The following is a 26,577-nucleotide window of genomic DNA, read 5'->3' as shown; positions in this document are numbered from 1 at the left end:
TAAGAATGTCGAAAGATAGGAGGCGACGAAAGGTATGAGGTGACGAATGATAAGGTGGTTAACAAAGATAAGAATGATGGAGGTTAGGGGCGACGAAATATATGAAGTGACGAATGATAAGGGGGCGACGAGAGACATGGGGCGAATAAAGATAAGAATGACAAAAGATAGGACGAGACGAATGAAAAGGCGAGATGACAGATATGGGCGAACAAAGTTAAGAATGACGAAGGATGGGGAGGGAGACGAAAGATAAGTACGAAATGAACTTAAGGTGAAGGGCTAGTATAATATTACTAGAGTGGATCAAAGGAGTCGTGAGGTGACCACTCCTTCACAGAGGATCAAGAAAATATTCTCGCCACCTTTGTCTCTTCACTCATTTTTATTTCATGCCTGGTCACTGTAGAAACGTCTAGCCAGGGGGGGAGAGCGAGAGCAGTTGACATGTACCCCAGTGCCACTAGGGCGATGATGAAAATAAAATTAGGCGAACTAATGTCCCGGATACTTCTGGGTTGGAACAACCTAATTAACTTTTAATGGGGTCATTGCAACCCAGAAGTGTCAGTGACTGTACAACTATCAATCTTAGTAGCTTGCTGCAAGGGCGAATTAAAGGCTTGAGGGGCCATCATTCTCCTCCTACAACCCTCACACTGGCTATTTGGCTATTGATAAATTTGCAAAGTTTGAATGAAATACATCAAACATTGTGACATTTTATGACTATTACAGTTTTTATTTTATTGAAGTTAAACAACTTAGAATGATTGGTGTGCTCAGAAAACGTTGTTATACAGTTTTATAAAAGCCTGAGGTCCCAGTGACGTTTCGAGCTTTGGGGCCTGTTACAAACAGTAATTGTTTTTTTTGTGTGTTTTGTGTATAACTCTGTATGCTTGGGTTTCTTCCATGGTTCAGTGTAGTTTAAAAGAGCCAATAAGATTTGAACTTTCTGCCCTCCCCCATTGAACGAGGTAGGAAGTATAAATATGGCCTCTGACGGAGGACAGGACAGAGAGTGTTTATGAACCGGATAGCAGAAGGGAGAGTGATCTTCGGTCTCCAGTGGCCTCCCATGAGAAAAAGCATCCCGAGGCGGTTCCGCCGATGCTAGCTTCCACTTGGCAGTTCTGCCGTGGGGCTCAAGTTAGAGGAATGTAAATAATGTAAATTAGAGAATTATTGGAAGAATCCGAGCCTTGTTTTGTTGGATTGTAAATAAATGTATAAAGCCCATTTCTGCGAGTTTTCAGCCATCACCCTGCAACATTAATTCAGTAACCTCTTGACTGTGATTGATTCTTTGGTTCCGAGCGCTTTGGTGAGGAACGGGATGGGAACCCAGGACTAACGAGCCTATTTAGTTGTCATTTGGGTTTTTCCTGCCAGAAGCGGCCCGGTAAGGGTGGAGTGTTGCGGAACAGGTCGCGGGCCCCCACCCATCTTTTTTTTAAAATTTAAAATGAATATTCCTTTCTTTTTTGTTATGCAGTTAAATAAAGATGAAATTGGAGAAAACAGTAATTATTAAGTAATACAGGCTTGTACTAAAAGTACGTGCAGCAGGCCGCCGCGATTGAAATGCCAGCCGCAAAGTTTACGTTAGAACAAAGAATCTTTATGCATGACACTTACGTGTGCGATTATTATTTGTGGGGGAACCTTAAAAAATAGTCTCCCGACATAACCCTCATAATATCAAGGAACCAAAAGACAATATAAGGGCAGAACTTGGAAGAATTACGGAAGAAAAACTCTTGCGTGTGAATCAAAATTTCATCAAACGATGCCAGGAATGTGTGAATGTCGGTGGACATGACTTTGAACAACTCTTATAACACAGGTTAGTGCTCGTTTTGCAATATTAATATATATCTGCATGCTACAGAAAAATAAGCTTGACGTTACTGGTTGAAAATGTCGGCATCTCCGTTAGCGCCGCCCGCACACTTCCCCCGATCTCTCGGCCTCGCAAGGAACTGGACGCATGGTACTTCCTCGGCAAAGAAAAACAAATATATACAGTCTGCGTTTTTAACAATGAGCACAGGTAAACAAAACTCCACTTCACCTCTTGCATTAAGCTCTTCTTCGTTTCGTTAACTGGCCTGCAATGAAAGTTCATAAACTGCACCGTAAGATCGTGATCGAGGCATCTTTTTTGGACGAAATAACGTCCAACCCGCTTCTCTGAAGCAATGCTTTGATCCGTAAGCTTCCTGCATACCTTTGCTTCCAAATCCTCGATCTCTTCGGTGAATCTCGACCGTGCAGTGTTATAGAGCAGTTTTTTCTTCAGTGCGGACGTCTCGGAGTCCATGAACTTTTTCAATTCTTCCTCAGCGCGTTTCCATTCGTCGTTGTACTGCATTGTGAAACCCTTCTCTTCGTTCCCTCCAGCTTCCTCCATATCTTTCCTTCTGCTTGTCTTCCGAGCTTCGCGCTGAACAGCAATCCTGTCTCCTCCCTTTGCTGCGAAAGTTACGACCTCAGCTGCCGGGGGGTTCCCTCCTCTCGTGGCGGATTTGCCACGGAGTCCCGTCAGCCGATACTGGTTCCTCTCGGCCCTGGTCAGAGTGGTCTTCGGGCTGTCGGCGGAGCTCAAGAAAATCCCAAAGAACTGACTTTTCTTCTTTTTCTTCCTTTTCTTCTCCTCGTAGAAACAGGCCTCTTTGCATAATCGTCTGAGGTTGCTTTCTAACTCGTTCAGGAGGTTCTCCTTCAATCGTCTCACCACATTGCGTTGAAAGTTTCCGAACTTCAAAATGTTGTCTGATGTTTTGTTTTCATTTGAGAGCAGGAAGTGTTGAAGCTCTTCCTCCTGTTTATATTGAAGCTCGATGCATCTCCATGCTAATGCGGCTTCCAATCTGCCAATTTCCTGCTGGAAAACCGAGAACGCACCGTCCTTCAAAGTTTTCTCTTCCATGCGCTTCATGGCGGAGAATCTTTTAGTTTCTATGGCCGAGTAAACTGTTACCATTGTATACTTCCACTCGACACGAACGTAGTTCCTGATGAACTTTTCCCGTGGTCGAAAGTGCGGTTCCTCCTCTGCGAGCTGTGAGGGCGCTGTTTCCTCAACTTCTAGCTTGATTTCTTCAAAGTAATCTAGTTCAGTTTCGACATCTTTGTCAGATTCCCTTTTCGTTTCGCTACCGAAAGTCAAAAGTCCAGTATAACCCTTGTCGCCTTCTTTGGAATCGCGGGCTGTGACTTTCGGTTCCTTGGGTTCCGAACTCTTTCCTTCGTCCAAGTCTTGGCTTATCGCTAGCGATGCCTCCGATGTTACCTTTGTTGGTTCGGCAACGGTGCTGCTGTCTAATCCGGGTGATTCATTTACATGATGTCTCATTCCAGCGTCTCCAGGATCTTTAGGTTCTGCGGGCGAAAACGCATCAGCTGCCAGAGCGCCTTCATGATCCGTGGGTGTTTCCACACGATCTTCTGGCAGTTGACGCGTCGTGGCTTCAGTCGGTCTTTCACGTTTTCTTTCCTTCCGAGCCACCTGTATCCCGTGGGACAAAAGACTGCAGTCCTCGTCGCTTCTTTCGTGGACGTACCTAGAAGACCTTCCTCCTTTCGCTGTTTGGGCTTCTGTGGGTGGTTGCACATCAGCCGACAGAGCGCCTCCATGAGCCGTGGGTGATTCCGCACGGTCTTCTGCCGGTTGATGTATCACGACCTCTGCCATCCTGTCATGTTCTCTTTTTTCCTGTCGAGGAAACGGTACGCCATGGGACATGAAACTACAGTATATGTCGTCTGTTTCGTGTACGCAGCTCAAAACATACTTAGATGTTGGTTCTCTATCGTCGCTACCTTGAATGTAGACACCCTGGAACGTTTGCTCAACACGTCTCCTCCTTGGTATTTTGCTTGATTCCTCTGTTGGTGTCAATTCTATCGAACAACGACGTTTGCTAATGGCTCCTTCTACGGCTGGCATTGCATCCGCTAACAGAGAGCCTCCATGTTCCGTGGGAATTGCCGCACGGTCTTCTGTTAACGGATGGACCATTGCTCCACCCACTGCTTCAACTTCTGTTGGTCTCATCGTACCTGACCGGATGCCGTGGAACAAGAGATTGCAATCTTCGCCTCCTGATTGGTGCGTAACTTCTACATTGCGAGATACATGATTTGGTTTGTACCTCCGTTCGTCAAGGTCTAACGTTTCTAAGGGTATAGACTGTGTTTGAGCGACAAATCTTCTTGACGTCTTGGTGTAAATCTCTCTTTCATATTCCGAGAATTTAAAGCTTGAGGAACTGGCTGCATTTGCAGTGAAAGACTCATCGTCGCTTCCCGCCAGTGCGGGGAGTGCACTGGTAGCTCATTGGTCTGTTCTATCTTTTCCTTGGAAGAATCTATCACACCGAGCACAGGGTGCTGAACAATCTATAAAACAATTTATTTGAAGAGGTTTTATCGGTAATTCGCGGCTTGGTTTCAAATCTCCTTGAAGAAGGTGCCTGCGTGAGTCTGTTGAACTCTCTTTTGTGATGTACTCGTCCTGTTCTTTGGCCTTACTGAGCGCCTGAAAAATGTTCGGTTCCTCAGCAGCAATGCAATATCTAACCTCGTCACATAATATCTTGACGATTTCCTACTCGTTGCAGAAGCAAAAGTAAACACCAGTGCTTCATCTTGAGCCAAATGTATCTCCTGACCACATATTTGGTGTAAGCGTCGACAGTTGGAGTCCAATTTCTTGTCTTCTTCCAAAACAAGTCGACTTCTGTTTTCTTCTGAAGCAGTCAGCGTTTTACATGTAATGTTTTCACTATAATCCTTCATCAGGAACATTGAGTCTTTATAGAGTAAAGTTCTATCTGTTGTAATAGAAATTTCCTTTTCATCAGATTCCGTTTTGCTGTCAACTGAACGACTTGTCGTCACTGAACTTTCGGCAATCGGCTCTAGTTTGTGGAAACCGTGCAGCAATACATCGAAAGCTAACACCTGCAGCGTGTCGTCTGCCTGTCTATAACTTTTTCTTGTACTGGCTGAAAATAAAACTCTTGTTTGGCTAATTTAACGTAGAACGTACTTTTACAGTTTTCTACTTATTGTTAGTAATAAGCACTGATTCGGTCCTCTTTATAATTGAGAGTCAAAATAATGAAATAATTTAAATTATCGTCCGTTTTGTTAACTGCGCAATTAAGAAATATGATGAATCAGGATACGCTTCAAGCTTGTGTGAAGGTGCCAACTGCTGGGAGGGGACGGGGAACCAACAGAAAGTTTCATTGATGATGTCATCCACAGATATGCTGTAGAAAGCATAGACGCCCGAGTTTGCTGTAAATGTAAATTATTGCATGCTATAATATACAGGGCGTACACAAAGTGTGTGACACATTTCAGTATTGAATAACATCAGCCTAGACGTAGATACAAGCAAAGTATTAGTATTAATCGACAGAAAAACTCAAATAGTTTATCTTTCTTTCCATATCACAAGTGAGTCCATAGAAATTTAACTGTAATTGAGGAAAATGGAGACACATACAGGAGAACGTTCAAATTGTGTGATGGTTTCTGGAAACAAAATCGGTGAAACAAACGCATATAAACTTCAGAACACATTACCAGAATGTCGTCCTTCTAGAAACAGTTTCCTTCATTGAAGAAAAAGGGTTTTAGAAACGGGAAGTTGCTTTGATAAGAAGCACTTAGGATGTCCCAGCACAAGCAACGAAGATGAATGCTTCAGATTCCTTGGCCCCCGAGGTCACCCGACCGAATCTCATAGGACTTTTGTCTCTGGGAACATGTGACAGACATTGTTTACAAGACAAAAGCGATGATGAACTGGAAGCCAGAATAAACAACGCGAGAGTCACCGTGAATGTCGACGTGTTGACCCGAACTTGGGAAGAAACTCGATTATCGCCTTGACATTCTCCGTGCTACAAAAGGAGCACATATGGAAGTGTACTGATACAGAACATAAAACTATCTATCTATCGTTGCCACCAGTTAATTTGTACCTTCATTTCTATCTGATTTATTAATAATTTAAAAGTGTCAGAGACTTTGTGTACACCCTGTATTATTCTCTTGATTCTTATAATGTTCTTAAAATGATAGTTAATAAAACATAATCAAATTTAATGTAATTTAATTACATATCGGAATTAAGAGACAAATTTAAAACTATTAGAGTGGTTTTATTAGTAGTGTTGCCCACGAGACGAGACTTTGGCCTGTCTCGTCTCGTGGAAATGCTGTCTCGTCTCGAAAATATTCGTTTGTCTCGGGACACATGATCAATCTCGTCTCGTCTCGAATTTTGAAAAGCCTGTCCCGTCTCGTCCCGTGGGCAACACTATTTATTAGTATTATACGAGTAATTTGATGTGTATAACATTCCCCCCCGTTAAAGTTTGATGCCCCCTACCCTGGAAGAAAGTGACTGGATTCAACACCGCTAGGGAGCCACTTTTGGTACTTCACCATTGAATAAGTCCCCCCCCCCCCTACACGGTTCATTTATTCAAACCAGCAGCTTTATTCTTACCATTTTTACTCCATTAATAGGTATATATTTTTTATTGTTTTAATGCAGACGTGTAAGCTGCACAAACAATACCGGCCCCATTAAATAATTACTTTATATTGAACTAAAAGTAGACACGAAAAATGAGATGTCAAAGAATGTGCTTTTTAAAACGTTGTTGTCTGATGAAAAATGTTCAGTTGTGTTATTTTAAAATTCCTGTTTCCAAGTTTATTTCTAAAAATGGCAAGTTTCAGGTTTTCAAATGTCAATGCCCTAAGATACCAACTATTTAGAAACATTTACAGCTCACTGCATAGATAGATTATATTATTAAAAATATCATAGATCACTAAATATCATTGCTCTTTACGCGATATTATAATACACTTGTATAAATTTACTTTAAGTAAACAGTCAGTCGTTCCAAGTTATCCTTGAAATAACAAACTGTGCTTCAACAATGAAGTTTGCGCACACGAGAGATAACTGAAGCGTCGATTGTCGAGAAGTTTCTGTGAGAGCTTGTTTCGTAGCATCACATTTCGTGCAACGAGCTGTTGGGGTGAAGGATGAAGATAGCAAATCGTAAGTAACACAAAGTTTTCTTTATATATATTGTATGTAACCTGTATATTCATTTTCTGGTGCTTGAGTTTAATAGTGATTTGTATGTGTACAATGTTTTGGTATTATCTTTTTACTAGCTTGTTCATTAATAACAAAAAGCAGACAATAAGTATTTATATTGATAAAGCATAAACGGTGCAGGTTCCATATATTAAATCGCACAAGCGTTAGCACAGTTTTCAGGGAGGGGTAGGTATGGTATTATGTATACCATAATCATTACGGATGGTCATTATCATGTTCTTAACACTTCTTAATAAACGGAAATTTACTTCGAAATCCACCATTGATTCATTTTCGGTGCCATAATGATCTAAGCTGCTATTTCACAATCTCTAAAGATTTCTTGAAAATTGCGGACTGAATAGATAATAGGCACCTGAGCACTTACTGTTAGCAGTAAACAACTTCCTGTACATTGGAACAATACAATGTAATATAACTGCAAGCAGAAGAAATTAAAGTAGCATTATTAATATCTTTTGTCGCAAAAGTGCATTGAGCAGTGCCATCTTGAAATCAAAGATTTATGCAGCACATTGTTTTAACGTGATGACTCTTTATTGAGAGGGAGCGCTTCAGTAATTGTAAAATGAACATTTCAAAATTACGTTCACGTATATAAATAGAAATAATGTCCATGAAAGTATAATCATTTCTGAGTTTCAACCATATTCTGGGACATTAGTGCATTCCGTAGAAACGTTTCGGGACAAATGATACCATTCTGGAGCTGTCCCGGAAAATCGGTGACGTATAGGTGGGTTTAATGTGACGTCAGGATGCGCACAGCCGCCATGTTTGCGGCCAATTTTATTTGTCATTTGCAAATAAATATCCAGCACGTAGAGCGTTACACTTTCACCAACTGCACGTTTGTTTTAAATCACGAATGTGTGTGCTGGTATATCCTGCCTGCCCGCTTGAATTCCGTACGCTTGCAAGTACTGGCCTCAATCATGGCTGCTGGAAGCAGCAATGTAACAGATTGTGACGTAGGTGAAGAACACCTATAGCAACCCTAGAAGGCAAGGAAGATATTTTCATTCAAAAACGTTCTCCTCTTCTTTCCCAAAGCGCACGCATTTGAAAATCTGAACCAGTACTACTTCTACGTGCAATAGACAAATCATCTATAGTAATTAATGCAATTTACTTTCACTGAAATGAAGAGCCGCAGTGGTCCAGTTGGTAGGGCGTCTAACTGTCATGCTGGAGGTCCAGGTTCGATACCCATGGCGGAGAATATTTCCAGTAATGTCGTAGCATGGAGAGGCTAACTGAGTATGAACAAATACATCATCAGCTGATGCTGATCACATAACTTTCACTAGTGGCACGGATGGTGAAAGCGTGTGTGCGTTTGTGGGGGGGGGGGGCTATATCAACATCCCGCCGTATACTTGCCTTTACCTGTTTTATATTGAAGGAAACGTACAGGTGTGAAAGTATGATTTTTCGCCTTACAGTAATTTCCCAGCGGTGGATCCTGGCCATAGGCATGAGCCGACCTTCGTGGCGAAGTGGTTAGCACCGCACGCTACCACACCGGGGTCCTGGGTTCGAATCCAGTGCTTGGTATTGGTGTACTTTGTGACGTACATCACAAAGTACTCATCCTCACCTTCGGGACTAGTCAAAAGCGGGCAGAAAAGCGACGTAAAATAACCAATTTATTTATTTATACTTTATTTATTATTATTTATTTTATACTATTATGAGTCAATCAAGCATGAGCATAGGCAGTTTCATGGAACCACCAACTGTCCAGAGATCTTTTCTTTAATGGAAATGATTGTTTGAGTGGCGTTTGAAACTTGTCCTATCAAATATTTTAATTTATTATTATTATTATTTAGTTCTGTTAACTTTCAAATATCAAATGTATCGAACGTATATTTTATACTGTGTAAGACACATTAATGTTAAATACTGATTGAACGCTGTAAACAGGTTGATTGTGTTTCAGGTAATTTACAAAGAGAGAATGCTAAGAGATTTTTCATTTGTGCTTGTAACAAGTTGCACACACGAAAAAGCACTCTTCTAGTTAAATCAAAACTTCTTAACGCTATGACACAATTAAGATTGGAAGAATTCATGTTTTCTTCGTTGTAATGAAAATAACTAATATATCAGATGGGCTATAACGTAGATATAGTAAAGTTTAAGACTATTTCAACCTAGGGGGCTTCATCTTTAGTAGTTAATACCATATTTTCCCCATTCTTTATACTATTATTTTAGAAAACCAAGATTAAAAAAAGAGGAGGATATTCCACTGGATTTATTTGATTCTTCTTATTTAGCGTCGATTTTCTGCCACTTTTGACTAATCGCGACAATGGAGGATGAGTGATGATGTGATGAAATTTATGAAAGGACAGTCAAAAAGAATACCCATTTCCAGGTCTGCATTCGAACCCAGTATCCCTGGCGTCGTACCACAGTGTGCTAAACACTCCGTCACGGAGGTCAATAGTATGCCACTAACTAACTCTAACTCTCTAGCCTTCTTAAACACGAAGGTTCATGGCTGCAGCAACACAAGCGTTCCACCTGTCCCTATCAATGAATCTTTTCCATCCTTATCGATTTCCTTTAGGTCCATCTCAACGTTATCCCTCCATCTTCGTCGTAGCCTTCCTACAGGTCTCTTACCATCAGGTTTCCCAGCAAGAATCATGTAAACTCTTCTTTCCTCTCCTATTAGTGCCACATGGCCTGCACAGCGAAGTCTTCATGATTTCATTATTCTAAAAGTCTCAAATCCAGCGATTCGCAAACATTTTTGGATCGCGGGCCACTGTTTCGCCATGTAGACTATTACAGCACATCCGGACAGTAGATTGCTTTTTAAGAAAATAACATTGTTATAAATATGTAATACATATTCCTGTTTTGTGTTTGTTCATTCTTCCCCATTTCAATAAAATATTTTCTTGTGTATTGTCGCGACACACTCTTTAAGTGTCTCATTCATGGCAATCGACATCTTCTGTAAAGTATGTTAGAACTATCATGCAATCAGGAAAATAAAAGTTTTATTGATATTTTTGACAATAGTTTCATAGTAAACGTATATTATATGGCACCACCAAATATTTAGTACCGCGCACGCCTATAAGCATCCTTTCCTACCCAATGCACTATTGAGAAGGCCCTTAAGATGTTTCTCTTTAACTAAGACATGAACTGTTATCTTGCACCTACTTCTGGTCTCCTAAAATTCATTAACATAAGTAAGCAAATTAGACGTGGAGGGACTTATCTTTACATTGGTAGGCGATATCACACCCAGGTGACAAATGGATTTGACACAAAAGTGGCACTGAAGTGCATTCCAAGCGCATGCGCGACAAACAGAGATGGAAAACAAAACGACCCAGTGCCACTCCAATGTGAAAAGCTGCATTTATTTTCTTCAAGTTCATTCCAAAGTAACTATAGTCACTTCGGTGTGTATTCCCCTTAAATTTTGCATTTTTTTCTTTTTGCATTAAGTTGTGATATTACATTCATAATTTCTACTTGCTTGCATTCGTTTGTGGTACATTTCCAAATCTACTTACGTTGTTTCCAATTGAAGATAGATATATCCACGTCGGCAGTGGCGGTGATCGGGTTCCAAAACTGGGGGCGGAGGGGGCCAATGTGCCAAAACTTGTGGGGGGGGGGGTAATGGCAGTTTACTTTCGCTTGGTAGATAAGGTTTAGCATAGTGAGGATGCAAAAGTGGCAATAAGAGGGGGGCAATAACCCCTATGCCTCCCCCATAATCGCTACCACTACACATTGGATACATGAAATTTCATACACTATCACCCGCTCAAAGTGTATTTTTCAAAGTTTTGTTCCTATAGGTTAAAAGTTCGTTATATCTAAGAGCCTTAGGAATCTCCAGAAGAGTCCTTCAAAGTACGTATTTGGCTGCGTGGAAATTGAACAAAAAATATTATTTTAGGGTAGTTGGTGTGGTCAGAACATTGATAACTAACCCCCTCCACTTTTGTCATCCGAAGCACCCCAATAGTGACCGACCCAGTGATGGCGATTGGGTTCCAAAATTAGGAGGGCAAAAACAGCTTACTTTCCCTCGTAGTGCGGTGGCAAAAGTGGCATAAAGTGGGGGGGGCAATTACCCCCTACTTGCTCCCCCCCCCCTGATCGCCGCCACTGGTTATGAAAATGCTTCAACTACCAAACCACTACCAAGACCAGTTATTTTTATCAACGCAAATGCAGACTAAACAGAGATTTGGAAATACCAAGTAAATCCGAAATGACAGAAAGGCAGGAAAAATCGATCTTGGCCATCTTGAAATGCTTTAACTAATTTTAGTCAAAAATGTAATACCAGATCAGCTTTCAAGATAACTAGTCGCTACATGAATTTCAGCCTAAAACTTCTAATGTTGCTATCGTTATCGTGGGTACAAAATTGATAATTTTGTCCTAATTTTACTCCCTCCGAAATCACGAATTATATTACGAAGTTCTTATTAAAATAACTTTTAGCTCGAACGATGCCCTAAAAACACTGCTGGGATTTTCGTTTCTTTATCTAGAAAAATGCAGTCTATGCAAATAGGAGCGGAACTTCAGGTTCTCAGACGATAAGAAATCAACACAAAACCAACTCTCTAAGGTATTTATCTGCTGTACGAATTTCAGCGTAAAAGCTCTAGATATATTACGACTTTGCCCACGCTCTTCGCGTAAACTAACATTGATTTACCCCAAATAATGCTCCCAATTTACTGTCAGTTTTGTTTCTTACACTAGTCTAAACATAGATTTGAAAACAGTGTTTGGAATGCCTCGCAACATAGTAAAAATTTATCATTCGTGCATCATATAGAAACAGCGTGTTCGATTTTACTCATTAACAGATCAGTCATCCAAGTTATCTATAATGACGTATATAAGCGAACTACTTCTTAGAATCTTTAAATTTGCTGCAGAAAATGCTGCTACGTATTGATGTGTTGACTCCATTTCCACCTGCGCCCTTCATATACAATGAATGATGTTACAGGAATTTTTTTATACCATGTTATAATTTTATTAAACCCATATCTCAAGCAATGTCCCAAAACTGACGATAGTTTCGTTTCTTAGTCTACAGAAATGCGGTATTAAAAATTATGGCGTGGTGTAAAATCCCGGGAGGGGAAAACCAATTTCGGTAGCCGAAGCGAGTGGCTATTTAAAATACGGCGCCTGCGTGTGGTTAGTTCAAAGCTGGAAACAGCGTTGGCGGGGGAAAACTGCTTGTTCCTTTCTGTTTCTGTGCGGCGCTTGGAAGCGGCAGTGTTGCTACATGAAAGGAAATTTCCCTAATGAAGGGAAATCCACGTCCAATTCTAGGGTCTTTCGAAAAAGGCACAAAAGTCACACACTGCGATTTTCTGTTGCTATTGTTTAAGATGAGGTGTGACAATTTCGCACCAGGCATGCATGTATTTAAATATTGTCGGCATGTGCACTGCTACTATAGCCTGACAAGTTAAGTCCCGATATGCGCAGATCGCTGCGGAGCACTTCCTATTACGTCATCCTCCCCACCACTCTTCTATAGTGGAACCACAAGGAAAGAAACCTGCGCAGACCCCATCGCGCTGGCGGGTGGGGGGAAAAGACAGGAGAAAGGAGCCTTCAGAGCGGCCAACGTCAGTGTTGCCAGACCTATTGATTTCTCGGTAGGATTCCATAATAAACTACTGCTATGGCACCTCCGACGGCCTGCTCAAAAACAATTTTCCTGGTCACCTTACTTGAACATGGAGGGGAGAGTGGAACTCCACTCAGCCATGAAAAGTGCTGTTTGAACTGTGAAATTATGCCAAACGATGTGCTAGGACATTATTATTATTTTATTACTATTACTACATTACCATGGGCGTCCGGAAGGGGGGGGGCGTGTCCCCCTGGAAAATGAAAGTCAACCAAAAATTATATATTTTTCACATATAATTTCATTTCAGCTGCAATAATGTGTGTTAATTATTGCATGGATATGATACATTGAAATTTAAGCAATGTTTTTTGAGGGAACAACACTATTATTGGAGAAAATGTACCTTCTTTGTCCCCCCTGGAAAAAATACCTTCCTTGCCCCTGCCTGGAAAAAAATCTGCGGACGTTCATGTACATTACTATTTTTAGGTGGTTGTATTTTATCCCACCCGAAAATTGAGTTGATTTCAGTTACAGTAATTTACATCCATTATTATAATAGGGATGTAGAAACGTGATAATTTCAAACTCAAGTGGTGTTTTCTGAGAGGGCAACATTATACGGAGTAATATGCCTCGTTTACCCGCCTGATAAAAATACATTGTTTCCCCCTCGCTGGAAAAAATCTGCAGACATCCTCTTGCCCCCCCCCCCCACCCCAGTGCGCACGCCTATGCCGCCCCCGAGAAGGTTGTTCATCCGCTACTATTTGATCATCGGATTTTGTAGCAGATCTTCTGGTTTCCCAAGGAACAATCTCCCGATTTTTTCAAGTCTGACCTGGCAACACTGCCCCGAGCACCGATAACGGCAGGGAAGATGCGCGAACGCTTTTGAGAGAAGGTTTTTTTCCTTGTGGTCGAGCTATACTCACTGGTCTGGCGTTGAGAGTACCAGTGGTGCCAACTCAGCAAAATTAAGCTAAAACAAATATGACAAACGATTTTCATGGTAGAGTCCAGCGCAGTTAATTCTGCCGTGCGATGCGCGAAACAACTAAAGAAGCAGTGTTGCTAATGGAGCAGATAGAAAAATCGCTGCAGTGCGCCGATGCACAGCTGTTACGTACAACAATAAAATTAGAGAATTCAGGTCTATCTGACGTTGAGTTTTAAACGTCATGCATTATACCAGGACTAGGATTAATATGTATTAACAAGTGGCTTTGTATGTAGCTACATACATATGGACTAAAACTTCGCAAAATATGAACTAACACATAAGTAAAATTACCAAAAATGCTGCAAAGAAGACTTCTTCATACGATTCCTTATTTGAGTGATTTCAAACAAAATAAAAAATATATATATATTATTTTTCATTGCATTAATGCACTGGTGGCGTTCTAACTTTTCACTCCCAAAACCCGTATACACTGGTATGGAACTGCAACGGCAGATAATAACATGCCAACGTGTTAAACCGCTACAATTGCACCATAACACTCCTCCTCAAACAGTATTATTATTTCCTCTCTGAGATCTGCGACAGTCGGTTGCCTTTATTGTACATTTACAAAGGATGCCGGCTTCGACAACAATAACAAGTACATATACTGCCACTAGATGATAAGCTGAGCGGCTTTTTCTTTTGTTATGAACCAGGGCCGGCGCTAGTCATTTTGCCTCCCTGGGAGGTGGCGGCAGATGCCGCTCTATTTCGACCCCCCCCCCCCCCCGGTCATTACGCAGCAACGGAAAATTGAAAATCAATATATTCCTAACTAAAACATCAAAATATAAAATAAATAATGTGACTTCTTATGCTATTTCAATACTATTCAGCGCAAAAGAATATCTCGCTCGATCACAGTTTTCAATAGGCTTATTTTTTTCTTCTCTTCAAATTTTGCCGCTCGGTTCGCCCTCCCCTTCCGCCGGCCCTGCTATGAACTTGGTCACCCATCAAAGCATGGCAATTTTAACACAGAAAACAATATGTATCGCATTAAGCAGCAAAAATGACAGCCTCCTCTATGCAATTTCTACAAGAACACCTGCCGGAGCCAGAGTTGAATTGCTTAGAATTTCCCGAGCTTGGCTATGCAAGGTTTTTGATTTCAACTTCGACAGAACTGGAGGCATTATGGAATTTAACGTTCATTAGCAAACACACACTTTTACATACACACACGCAATACACGCACACAACGTCAAACCGGTCAAATACTTAGTATAAAATAAAAATATGGTGCTTCCAATCCAACAAAACTCACCGCCACTTTACCTGCTTTCCCCTTCCGTGACAGAAATAGTGCTTCATTATTACAGTTGGCAACACTAGTTACTAGCTAGCCAATGAACATGCACTGCATAAAAGAAGCAACGACTACGCCGTGCTATATTGCCACATTGCCGTCCCTGCTGACCGGTGGGAACCGCGAGCTGGAGCGCTGTTCAATTGTTTTCAATGAAGTTTGCGCGAGTGTGTCCAGGAATGGAATGACAATATGGCAACAATAGCGAAGGTTTTCGAGCAGGGTAGAACACGTGATGCTAAGAGAGAGGGAGACGAAACGAAAATTCGTTTCTACGCAACGGCAAATTTACGTGTGTGGCACTCTACAGTGACAGACAAACCTGCAAACGAAACTGAAATTGATGCGGAGAATAGGGTGAAAGCATTGTGAACAATTAACAAAAGGCAATTGTACTTAAAAATTCAAAGTGTACCTTATGTGAAACAGTATTCGATTGACACGAAATTTAGAAACGCAGGGCACACCATAATACGACTTCCGCCTTACCACGCAGACTTATATCCCATTGAACTTGTCTAGGGGGGGGGGATCAAGGGTAAGGCAAGGGAATTCATTTCGGATTCACTGGACGCAAAGAAAGAATTGCTGGGAAAATTATTAGTGAATATTCTGTACAGAAATGGATTAAATGTTGTGAACACGTGAAAAAATTGAAGATTCTTACTTTGAAAGAGATGGACTTAAGGACGAGCGTGTAGATGAACTGATAATTAGACTTGGTGAAGCCGATTCAGACACGGACACAGATTCATCGATAGACACGGACACAGATTCATCGATAGACACAGACTCGGATGAGTGGGAGAGTGAAACTGAAGAAGAACTGGAAAACATTTAGAAGGTGAGCTCAGTTCTATCGTTTATACATTTTTCATTTTTCTATAATTTTATTTCTTACATTTCTTATGCTGGTAATAAATATCCCTAATATAACTTAATTCATTTAAGGTTTAAAGGGAAAATATCAAAATGTATTTAGAATTTAGCGTAATCAATAGGTAGCGTAGGTGAGGGGATACTAAATCATGCCTTTCACATTCAAATTTTGTAGAAAATTCTCAGACGATTCCTCTCCCTCCAGGTTTGCAACACTGCGAACTAAAGTCGCCGCAGACAATGGGGTGGGGAAATGTGATGCGAGGTGCGCAAACAATGGATTGCAACGTCTTGTTTTTAAACTTGTCAAGTTATAAAAAGAATCCACGCTATGAATTTCTCCCCGTGTTGCAAGTGGAAGCGGTTTTTAATGTTGATTATTAAACTAGATACAGTGTTTGAAAAATATGATGAATAAGTATTTAGTGAATCCCATGTATTCCTTATGGAGAAACAACTTCAAATTCAAGTTACGGCTAAACAAATGGGATTTTCGACTCTTTCCAGTGCAAATATCATCTTCAATGCATCCTCTACCCGGTCATATATTTTTTTTCCGCGATCGGAAGTTTGATATCCCCAAGAAAACGAATAAAATAATTCTCCCATAAACGTAATGTATTTCTCCTTGCCTCCTACGTCCATCCTGGCAGTGTTGCTAAACCTGATGCGCTAATAGATCTAAATTTCACTATAAATTGAACTAAAGTTGACTTTCAAGGAGCTAGATTTACGAAGGCTGGATAAAGTGCCTCCCATGGTAATTTTAGTTGTCAAGGGGGTGGTGGGGGGGGGGGCGGCTACTACCGGTAACTTTAAAGTGACGACAATCTATTTCTTAGTTTTCGCAGTCTAGATCTGACGGCATCACCCATCTCAATAATCCACCGATGGTTGTATGAATCGAAAATAACGGATTACCGGATAACAATATTGTCATCTTCACCTCAGTCAAGGCGTTGTATAAAAGCAGCTGGGGAGGTAAGAGGGGGTGGAACGACGCAGCCAATATAATAATATCACTTCACGTGCAAAATGTACGCGCATGGCAAAAGTTGGTGTATGTGGGCCGGGGCTAGTGATGGCATCATAGTGGGGCAGGGGGCTGGTGCAGTTCATAGCCAAACAGGTGCACGAAAGAGCCAGATCTGGCCTCATAAGAGCTAAGCTGGCAACAGTGCTCCCAGCTGCCTCAGAGAGGACCTTGGGGAAATTGTCCCTCTCCCCCTTAAGGCTCGGCTGGACCTTTGGCATGCAAATGGGCGATTTTTTTCAAATTTTCCTCTCTATTCGAAAAACTTCTTGGATATTTCAAAATATGAAACATTACCTCAGCTTAGAATTCCCTCTAGAGCATTGACGTGAATTTTCATATAGTTTTCTTTCATTTTTGTCTAGATATTATCAATAGTTTAATAGATTTATGTAATCACAAAACTATTGATAATATCTAGACAACAGTGAAAGAAAAATACACGAAATTTCACGTCAATGCTCTAGAAGGAATTCTAAGCTGATGTAATGTTTCATATTTTGAAATATCTAAGAAGTTTTTCGAATGGAGAGGAAAATTTGAAAAAAATCGCCCATTTGCATGCCAAAAGTGGCATGGTTCCTGGGGCTATTTATGAATGGTTCGTGGGGTTTTCGAACCCGAAAAAAAATATTTTTCTAATTTTAAAAACAAATTTAACTATGTTTCCCTAACCAAACAGAACCTAACCTAACCTTGCCGTGCATGGTTCGTGGGGTTATTTATGAATGGTTCGTGGGGCTATCCGTGCATGGTTCGTGGGGTTTTCGAACCCGAAATTTTTTTCTAATTTTAAAAAACAAATTTAACTATGTTTGCCTAACCTAACACAATCTAACGTAACCATGCCGTGCATGGTTCGTGGGGCTATTTATCAATCGTTTGTGGGGTTATCCGTGCATGGTTCGTGCGTTTTTCGAATCTGGAAAGAAATACAAAATCAGTAACAGCAAAGTAGGTATTTTTCTATGAAGAAGGTTGCAACACTGCATAACCACTGATCATGGACAACGCTAGTCAAGATTTCTCCACCAAATCGCATGTAACGCAAGCGAAAGCGAACAATATAAAAATACTCGATATTTCTAAAATTGACATTATTTGCGTGGAAAAAACGAAACACCACCTTGAAGAATCCTTAGGAATGCAGAATACGTAAGTATTAATGTGAAAAATACGAAAATAAGGGAATTAGAGACGTTTGGCGGTTACTGAAAATTTACCTTATTTTTCAAATAGCAGAACTTCAAGAACGATTTCCGTATTTTACCCAACGCACACAAAATGAACACTCAGCAGTTGTGGTCACCTACATAAGGTATTTAACGTTTGATTAATAACTGAATTTTTGTTCCTCTATTGGTTGTGTTGCAATGGTTCCAAGAGTGTGGGTTTAAAAGCAAGGGTGATTTTATATGTTATTTCAATACATAGTTCAGGCCTTCCCGATGGCGCAGTGGTAGCGTGGTCGCCTTGTAATCAAGGTGTCCTGGGTTCGATACCCGGTGGAGGCACATAGTGGTTCGGATCCCACTTTAAATTGTAGGTCCAGTCCCAATTAGCCTTACTTAAAACACCAACTCAAACAAACTACATAGTTCAGACACACGTTATAGTATCATTAATAGATTGTTTACACTCCATGACCACGTTCTTGGAGTATAAGGCGTCATATATGTCATCATTAGACATCGGATTTTTAGGTTCTAAAAAGTGTGCTTTTAGAAAATAAAAATAATCCTGTGCGTAACAGCCCATGAAGGGCCTTGGCTTACCTACCGACTGCCGGTCTCCCTCCCACGCTTTCCTTCGTTACCTCTAAGCGTGTAGATCTTCAGCCAGTATTGGAATAACCGGGTGGTCAGCCCGACGTATCCCCAGCCGTTATAGTAGGTCTCCGCGACCGGCTTATGCTTACTCATTCGAAGCTCCCCAATTCCCAGCGGCCCTATACACAGGCCGAAAATTTCCGGAGACTGAACCCGGGATCGAACCCGCAGCCGCCGTTCAAAGCAAGGTGCCTTAGACAAAGTGTGCTTTTAGGTTCCTATCATAGTCTCTATAAATCCTAAAATAGGTTCGAAAAACCCTAAAATAGATCCTAAAAACCTTGTTAGGCTCGAAAAATCTTGAAGTAGGTTAAAAAAACTTAAAATAGTTCAAAATTTCTGAAAAATGCTGATTAGGTATAGTCACCGGCAATGAAAATGGGACAGCTATATCCTGAAATACACACTATCTCACATGACGTTATGTGTGTTGCCTAACCCTATGGCGATTGCAGAACTTACCATTCGAAATTTGCCATTAAAATCCACTCTTCGCCGTATAGTTAGGCAACAATAGTTTCTCACTTTATCCACAGTCAAACTCTGCAATTTTGTCTGTGAGGATATATGCTGAAATCTTTCAACAAGAACATAGTGGTGAAAACGTCAATGCTGAAATGTTAGTTTGCAAGGCGTGAATGCCACAAAGTGACGAGAAAGTAAGCAAGACCACACAGGTCAGACCACTTTGGGTTTGAACGGTACAGGTAACAGTGGCACCAGACACTTTGGTTGTTTAGAGCTTTGAAAAATCACCATAGGCTTGGAGGAAAGGAAATCGACAGAGAGTACGTTTCAAACACGTTCGTCATTGAATTTTTCGTGAACAAACAAAGCAAATGCCCCTGCGTGACATAAAAAATCTGTAAAACCTTTAAAAATTATAAAAACCTAAGAAAAGGCTTGATTTAGGCACATATACCTAAAATAGGTTCTAACAAGCAAAATAGGTTTTTTAGACACTATAAAACTTCATCAGTTGCGTTTTTTAACGAAACGTTGACATAACTTGTTATTTCTTACATAACTGCAAAGGAAAAAAATAGGTTAAAAACCTAAAATCAGAGGTCTAGTCATCATGGACGTTAAGCAGGAGGGGCCACAGCCTCCCCTGAAAAATGGATGTCAATATAAAATTATCATTTGTTACAGTAATATGGGTACTATACTTTGTCCAAGAAGCCTGTGGAGCAATGCCGCACATAACAGTAGAGAAGGGGAAAATGCCGGTGGATGGAGCAAAGCAACGCTCACTACTGCGAACGACCGCTAGCTGTGGCCACGTTCCCACCTCAGTGCAATCCCTTTCTCTCATTGGTCGAGCCCTTTCAAGTCACACTTACGTGGAGGACTTGTTTCCGTTCACTTCCTCAAAAGACTTCTAAGATAGAATATATACCTGGGCCACGCTAAGAACCGACCCCCATTCACAGCACAGAACAGCTAGTTTGACAAAATCCTGTTTGCCTACTGGCTGCTTCGGGGAGGAGGTTTTTCAAGGTTACCGCTTGTTTCCCAAACAGACGGGCAGCGGTAGTCCTAATTGGCTGCTTGACGGTAAGTTTCTTAGTAGGTAAACGTGGCAACAAAGGGTCACTGTAATAAAGGCGTTTCCCGCGCCGGCTGTTACCGTGGCCTCACTTTAGTACCTACCGAAACAAAAGTTAGTAGACTAACGTCAATGTTTTATACAAGAGAGAAGATTCCACGATAAGTCAATGGCTTAAGGAAACTAATTATAAAGGCGAATAAGAGGAACTCGTGGCAAAGGAGAGAAAACGCCAATTGTCTCGTTTCGACTTACAAAATTATTTAAAATGGGCGTTGGGAAGGGGGAGGGCTGCCGTAACAGTCCATTGTTCCCCTTGGTAATTGACATAGTTCATTTCAAGTTACACAGAAAGCACATAGCTTGTTTTTCTTTAGTTTATAACGGGAAGAAAGTTCAGTTTGCTCATATTCGAACAGAAAAGCCAAGAAAAACCGTGTTAGATCGAAAAGAAAAAAAATAGCGTAAAATACAGGAACTAGATTATATTTTCATATTGTACCATTTAAAAGGAAATAATAAGGGTTTCACACTTTAAAAATGAACAAAAATTAGAGTTTTGTGTGGGAAGTTACAACTTAAATTGCATGAGTATAATTTCCCCATAACTTTTAAAGTTTTTTCTTGAACGATATGTGTAAAAGATAATAACAATCTACAGGGTGCGGCACTTAAATCCAGCCCGTCCCTTCATAAGATATCATTAGATGAACAATTTGAATGATTAAGTGAAATTAAAACAAAATCAAACAAAAGCAATACACCAAATGAAATGTAATGTTGTGTGTTAAGATTTCTCACCTTCACAATAGATGCTGAAAGTGTCCTCCACCCACTTCAACACACGTCTGAGCACGTTTCAGGAGATTCATGTACACCTTTGTTAATTCTTGAGTGGTGATGCTGTTCATGACATTCTGGATGGAAGTCTTGAGTTCTTCAATTGTGTGTGGATTTGTTTTGAATACTTTCCCCTTTAACATTCCCCACAAGTAAAAGTCACAAATTAAAAAGTCGGGTGACCGAGGAGGCCACAGGCCTTTGCTAATTGTCCTCTCTGGAGTAAACATTTCATGCACACGGGATAGTGAAGCATTTGATGTGTGGCTTGTTGATCCGTCCTGCTGAAAGTAACAGAACTGACGCTCCTCTTCTGTCAATTGTTCATAAAACTCTTCCAGAATTCCCAAATACACGTTACTGTCTACTGTAGTTTCAAAAAATATGGGCCCCATAACGCGTTGTGCGGAAATGGCACACCAAACACCAATCTTTTCGTCATGCAATGGCTGCTCGTGGATTACGTGTGGATTCTGTGACAACCAATAGCGATTGTTTTGGGAATTTACGTATCCCGACAGGTGAAACCACGCCTCGTCACTCATGATGAGCATCAATGGATCCAAAACGCCACTGGCAACATTTGTCAATAGCCATGAACAAAAATCCACCCTCTTCCCCGGGTCAAGCTCCCTCAGTTGTTGCACTACACTTATCCGGTAAGGTTTTAACTTCAGCGCCCTTAACACAAGTCTACAACTTCGCTCACTAGCTGGAACCTGTTGACTTAATTTCCTCGTTGATTTACGAGGACTTCTCGCCATTATGTTCTGCACCTGCCTCCGTAATTCAGGTGTGCAGACAGATGGTCGTCTGTCCCTGGGAGCACTTGCAACAGAACCTGTACGCCTCCATTTCCCAATCAAATCCTGTATTGTGCGTTTTGCTGGGACAGGACGTCCTGGAAATTTCTCCTGAAACAACTTCCTTGTTTGCACAAAGGATCCGGTGCGCACAAAAGCTTCAACAATTGCAACACGCTCAGGAATCAAATACGGCATTATCACGGCTTCACCCAACAAGGCCTCAACTGCTTTCACTCGACCACGGGTTCACAAGCCACCTGTTGGTGAGAAACATAATTAGTAACTCATGCAACGCCATTTTCTGTTGACATGTTCATTTAGATATTTTTACATGTTCATTAGCAAAGCAATTACATCGGGATTACAGCGGGCTGGTTTTACGTGCCGCACCCTGTAGAATAAATAATAACTATGCATTTCAGCACGCTAACTGTATGAAATGTAATGAAAATAATAAAGAGTTATGATGGATATTCACTCATCTGGTGAATCTAGTAGAAGAAAATATTTTCCAAGGATTTAAGAATAATAAAAAAATTGAAGTAAAATTGGTTAATTCTTGTCAGTATACAATAGTTATTGTATAACAGTATTCGTAACAATGAAAATAATAATTAATGTTATTATTGCTGCTATTGAATATTTATCATTGGGTAGACCCCATAATAAAATTTTTGGCGACGCCCATGCCAATCAAAATAAGCAAACCAACACAGACACAATAAACCACTTGACACCCACTGAAGCCCATTCACGAACTTTTGATTGCACGTTTCCCAACCCCTACCCTCCTCCCAACACTTTCTTACAGCGAGAGGCAACAGCTAGCAGACTGTAATTTTTAGCTCCTGCCCATCTCCCCCCCCCCCCAATTGCGGAAAATGCAAGGAACGAATACGTATTTGTAGGATGTTCTAGACTATAAGGGTAGAAAATTAAAATATTATATTCACTATACTTAGTGCATATTCATTCTTTTCAAATGTTGGCGACTTTCATTTCCGACAAGAACAGCAGGGAGAAGGGTCTCGAAAGTAAAGCCTCCTCTCCTAAATTACACAATATATTTTTAATTACACGCCAGGAGTCCTGGGTTCGAATGTCAACCTGGCCATGGGTGTTCCTTGTGAGTGTCCCTTCATCAATTTCATCATATGATTACACTCATCCTCATCTACATAGCCAAAAGAGGCAGAAAAGTGAAGTAAAAAGAACAAATCAAATCAAATACAAAATTTTAAAATTTTATTTTAAGCTTTTATTCCAATATCACTGCGAGCAAGGCATCAACTGGGGCCAAAATAAAGAATTGCAATCTCTTGGAAAGTGTTATTCCTCCCCCCCTTGGAATAACGTCTTTGTCCCCCCTGAAAAAAATGTTTGTTTTCCATCGTTGGGAAGAAGTCAGTGTACGGTCATGACTGTCAGTTTCCTACACTAAGAAAAATGTTTTCTCTGTAGGGTTTTAAATAAATTTCTACACCACGGGAGAGAGTGCGTAAAGTTGGAGTAATCGACTTTCTTGAAACTTCCTATCTGATTTTGCTCCAATGCTATACCGTTCTAGTCAACCTCCATTGCAAATTTAAGCTAAATCATACTAAATTTAAGGCAGTTATCTGTTTCACAAAAATTGATGACCTACCCTCTTTGTCCCCGCCCCTCCAAAACAACACAATATGTTTCAAAGTTTTTGTTGTCAGCTTGTAAAGCAACTAATGTAATGACATAACAATATCATAAACTCCAAAAATATAACATGTACAGAGCTTTCATACTATACATGTATGTATTTACACTCACACACACACATATTTTGAACTCATATATATTCGTGTTCTGCTATTTAAAACCGATGCATAAGACGGTATCCTCAGGAAAATACACTATCATTGCTGCTGTTCATCTTGCACCTCCATAGTTCATTGGTTTCATGAGCATTCTATGCGTGGATCAAACTCCTGAACGCTTAGGGGGGCCTGATGATAGAGCAAGGTACGTTATATGTTCCCCCTACAATCTCCTCAACTTAGCCCAAGCAGAGAGTGGAAGGAATCAAGGGATGTCGATGATGCATTTTACCTCTCGGCTAGGCGACTAGTAGCAGACGTCAGGTGACAGATCTCGGAGTCCTCGGTTCGCTGGCCCACAGTCTTCCGTTCTGTGGCAGGTTGAAGTTGTGTGATTCTAACTACTAGTTACCACTCCGGACTGCATCTGGTCGATGTGACTGAGTCAGCGAGCAGTACTAGCCAAGTTGACTGTAGGCAGGTACGGCCGACATGCTTAGTAACGTAGCGGTTGCCCTCAGCGAGACGGCGACTCGAGAGCCTAGAGCTCTTCTCGACTATAGCTTGTGAAGTCACTCACCACTGGCTACACGTTACTCACAGGCTGATGAATGAATGAATGACCTCCGAATTCTGGAAGTTACCCCTTTTAACCTATCAAAGAGCGTTGCTCAGATGCCGACTCAGCCTTTCGGGTTCGTCGATTGTCGTTGTTCATGCACCCGGTAGTGTTTTGTGGAATGCTGCGTCTCCTGACGTCAGTTACTTCCGCTATTGCTGGAATGTATGATTGCGTCGCTTGGCCGAGTATCGATGTTTGCTTTGAGTTTTAGCTTTTTAACAATATATGTCTCCCTTGAGTCTTTCCACAATATACACCTTTATACGAAAAATTATCAAGTGAGGGCTCTCATTAGGAGAGACGTCAATTAACCTCTCTCTTATGGTTTATTTTAGTGTTCCTTCTATTCCGTTTTCTCTCATTTTGCCCTTCAGTTTATTTTCATCTCTCCCTGGGTTCTTTTATTTTTTCCTCTTTTTCCATTTTCTTCACTTGCTCTTACTTCGATTCCTTTCTCTCTCGCTGCTTCTCTGAAAACAATCTTATTATAAAAAGATGTGTAAATATCCAGTTCCTCAATTTTCAATATAGGTATATTTTCTTCGGGGAGGTCCCATTCCGCTTACTTATTCACATTTTGCTGTCGACATTACTGAACTGCAGTGTTTCTGTTGAATTGAAGCCAGTTTTATCGTTTCTTTCTGGCTTCTATTAGTGAGGAAGAGACTAAGAGGAGAGACTTCAAGTCTTCAAAACCAAGATGGTGAAGGACGGAAACGTGCAAAGGAAAACAACAAGAAGAAGCGAGAGACTATAAGTCAAATGAAGATGAGATTAAGGGATCTCCCTAAGCTTCAACCACAGACCAAAACTGCAAAATCCGGAGGTGCTGATTCAGGTTTCCCAAAGAAGAATACTGATAAGAATGTTGCACCCTCAGACTCAGGCGAACGTCCACCTGTTCCACCTTCTGAAGATGGCAACTCGCAGACTAGAAACAGGAGGTTATTGAAAAGAGGGACGAAGATCCGTATAAACTACAGAACTCTTTCTAAATTTGGAAATGCACATGGTCTGGTCCCAGTTCGTGAGACAAGGGTTAAAGTACGTAAAGATGCCTCAGCACTTCAGCGCAACGCTAACAGTTCTAAGCAGGAAACCCCAGTCTCTACTTCCAATCCAGATGACCTTTCAGCATCTGATATGCAAACCAAGACGAAGCCCAAGGAAAATATTAAACGAAGGGGAGAAACAGACACTGAGGATGAGAAGCCAGAATGTAAGGTAAGACGTTACTTCCTAACAATATCATATATTTACTCCTTCTTAACATTAACGTAACTGACAATTATTTGTCTAGGCCTACTGCATAGAGACAATTCCAACTCCGGTGCTATAACAAGAAATTTATTTTAATTGATTCCTTCTACTTTTCATTTAAAATTAATGTAAACATGTACGCCTTAAGCGATGTTATTTTAATTTAAAATTGTGATCATCAATTTGTAATATAGAGATTGAATTTGCAACTATAATTTCTCATGGAGTACACTTATTTTTTAATGCTGAAGAAGTTTTACTAAAACTCAATATAACATAAATGGACGAGAAGAATTACTAATTCTAAATGTGTGATTAGAATTTGAATTGATGAAGATGAAATTACGAACTTTAAGGAAATGTGAGATCTTGTGCTTTATATTGTGACATACGATTAACTATACCCTAATTCTGTGATATCTATTTTCTGTTGTTTGGACATGGTGTGTTTTCTTTTCTAGGTACGTAAATCAGAAAGAAAAAAGTCTGCATTGGATGGTGGAATTTATGGCTTTACAGAAGAAGAAATAAAGAAGTAAGTTTTCAAAATATACATTTTCCTCCTTCTACACCGTGTACCAAAATGAACGGAGCGGTTTCAAGCGGATGTAACAGCTTTGGAAATGCTAGCATACCTGATTTGCTAAGCAGGATTATTGCGGCTGTGGAGACCATGACACAAGACATGCTCATCAAAGTGGAGCAAGATTGAGATTACCGTATTCATATGTGCAATGTGCCCAAGGGTGTACACATCGAACACTTCTAGAATATGATTTATAAACTCTTGATGGTATTCTTTCATTTCTACTAGTTTTTTTGTTTGT

General features: G+C 40.7%; 1 protein-coding gene across 2 annotated transcripts in view; it reads left to right on the top strand.

The window, feature by feature from the left end:
• The first annotated feature begins 6,993 nt into the window (after positions 1-6,993).
• Positions 6,994-26,577, top strand: part of LOC146004006 (uncharacterized) — a 32,834-nt gene continuing 13,250 nt past the window's right edge. For both annotated transcript variants that reach the window (XM_083142554.1, XM_083142553.1), the window contains exons 1-3: positions 6,994-7,102; positions 25,146-25,714; positions 26,212-26,285. In XM_083142554.1, coding sequence (XP_082998680.1) covers positions 7,087-7,102; positions 25,146-25,714; positions 26,212-26,285 — 659 coding nt within the window. In that variant the 5' untranslated portion in view covers positions 6,994-7,086. The remainder of the gene's footprint in view (positions 7,103-25,145; positions 25,715-26,211; positions 26,286-26,577) is intronic.

The sequence above is a fragment of the Lepisma saccharinum genome, chromosome 21, assembly GCF_977018435.1.
Source record: "Lepisma saccharinum chromosome 21, izLepSacc3.1, whole genome shotgun sequence".
Taxonomy (NCBI): domain Eukaryota; kingdom Metazoa; phylum Arthropoda; class Insecta; order Zygentoma; family Lepismatidae; genus Lepisma; species Lepisma saccharinum.
Note: the sequence above shows the minus strand (reverse complement) of the source record. Positions and strands in the feature narration are given on the sequence as shown.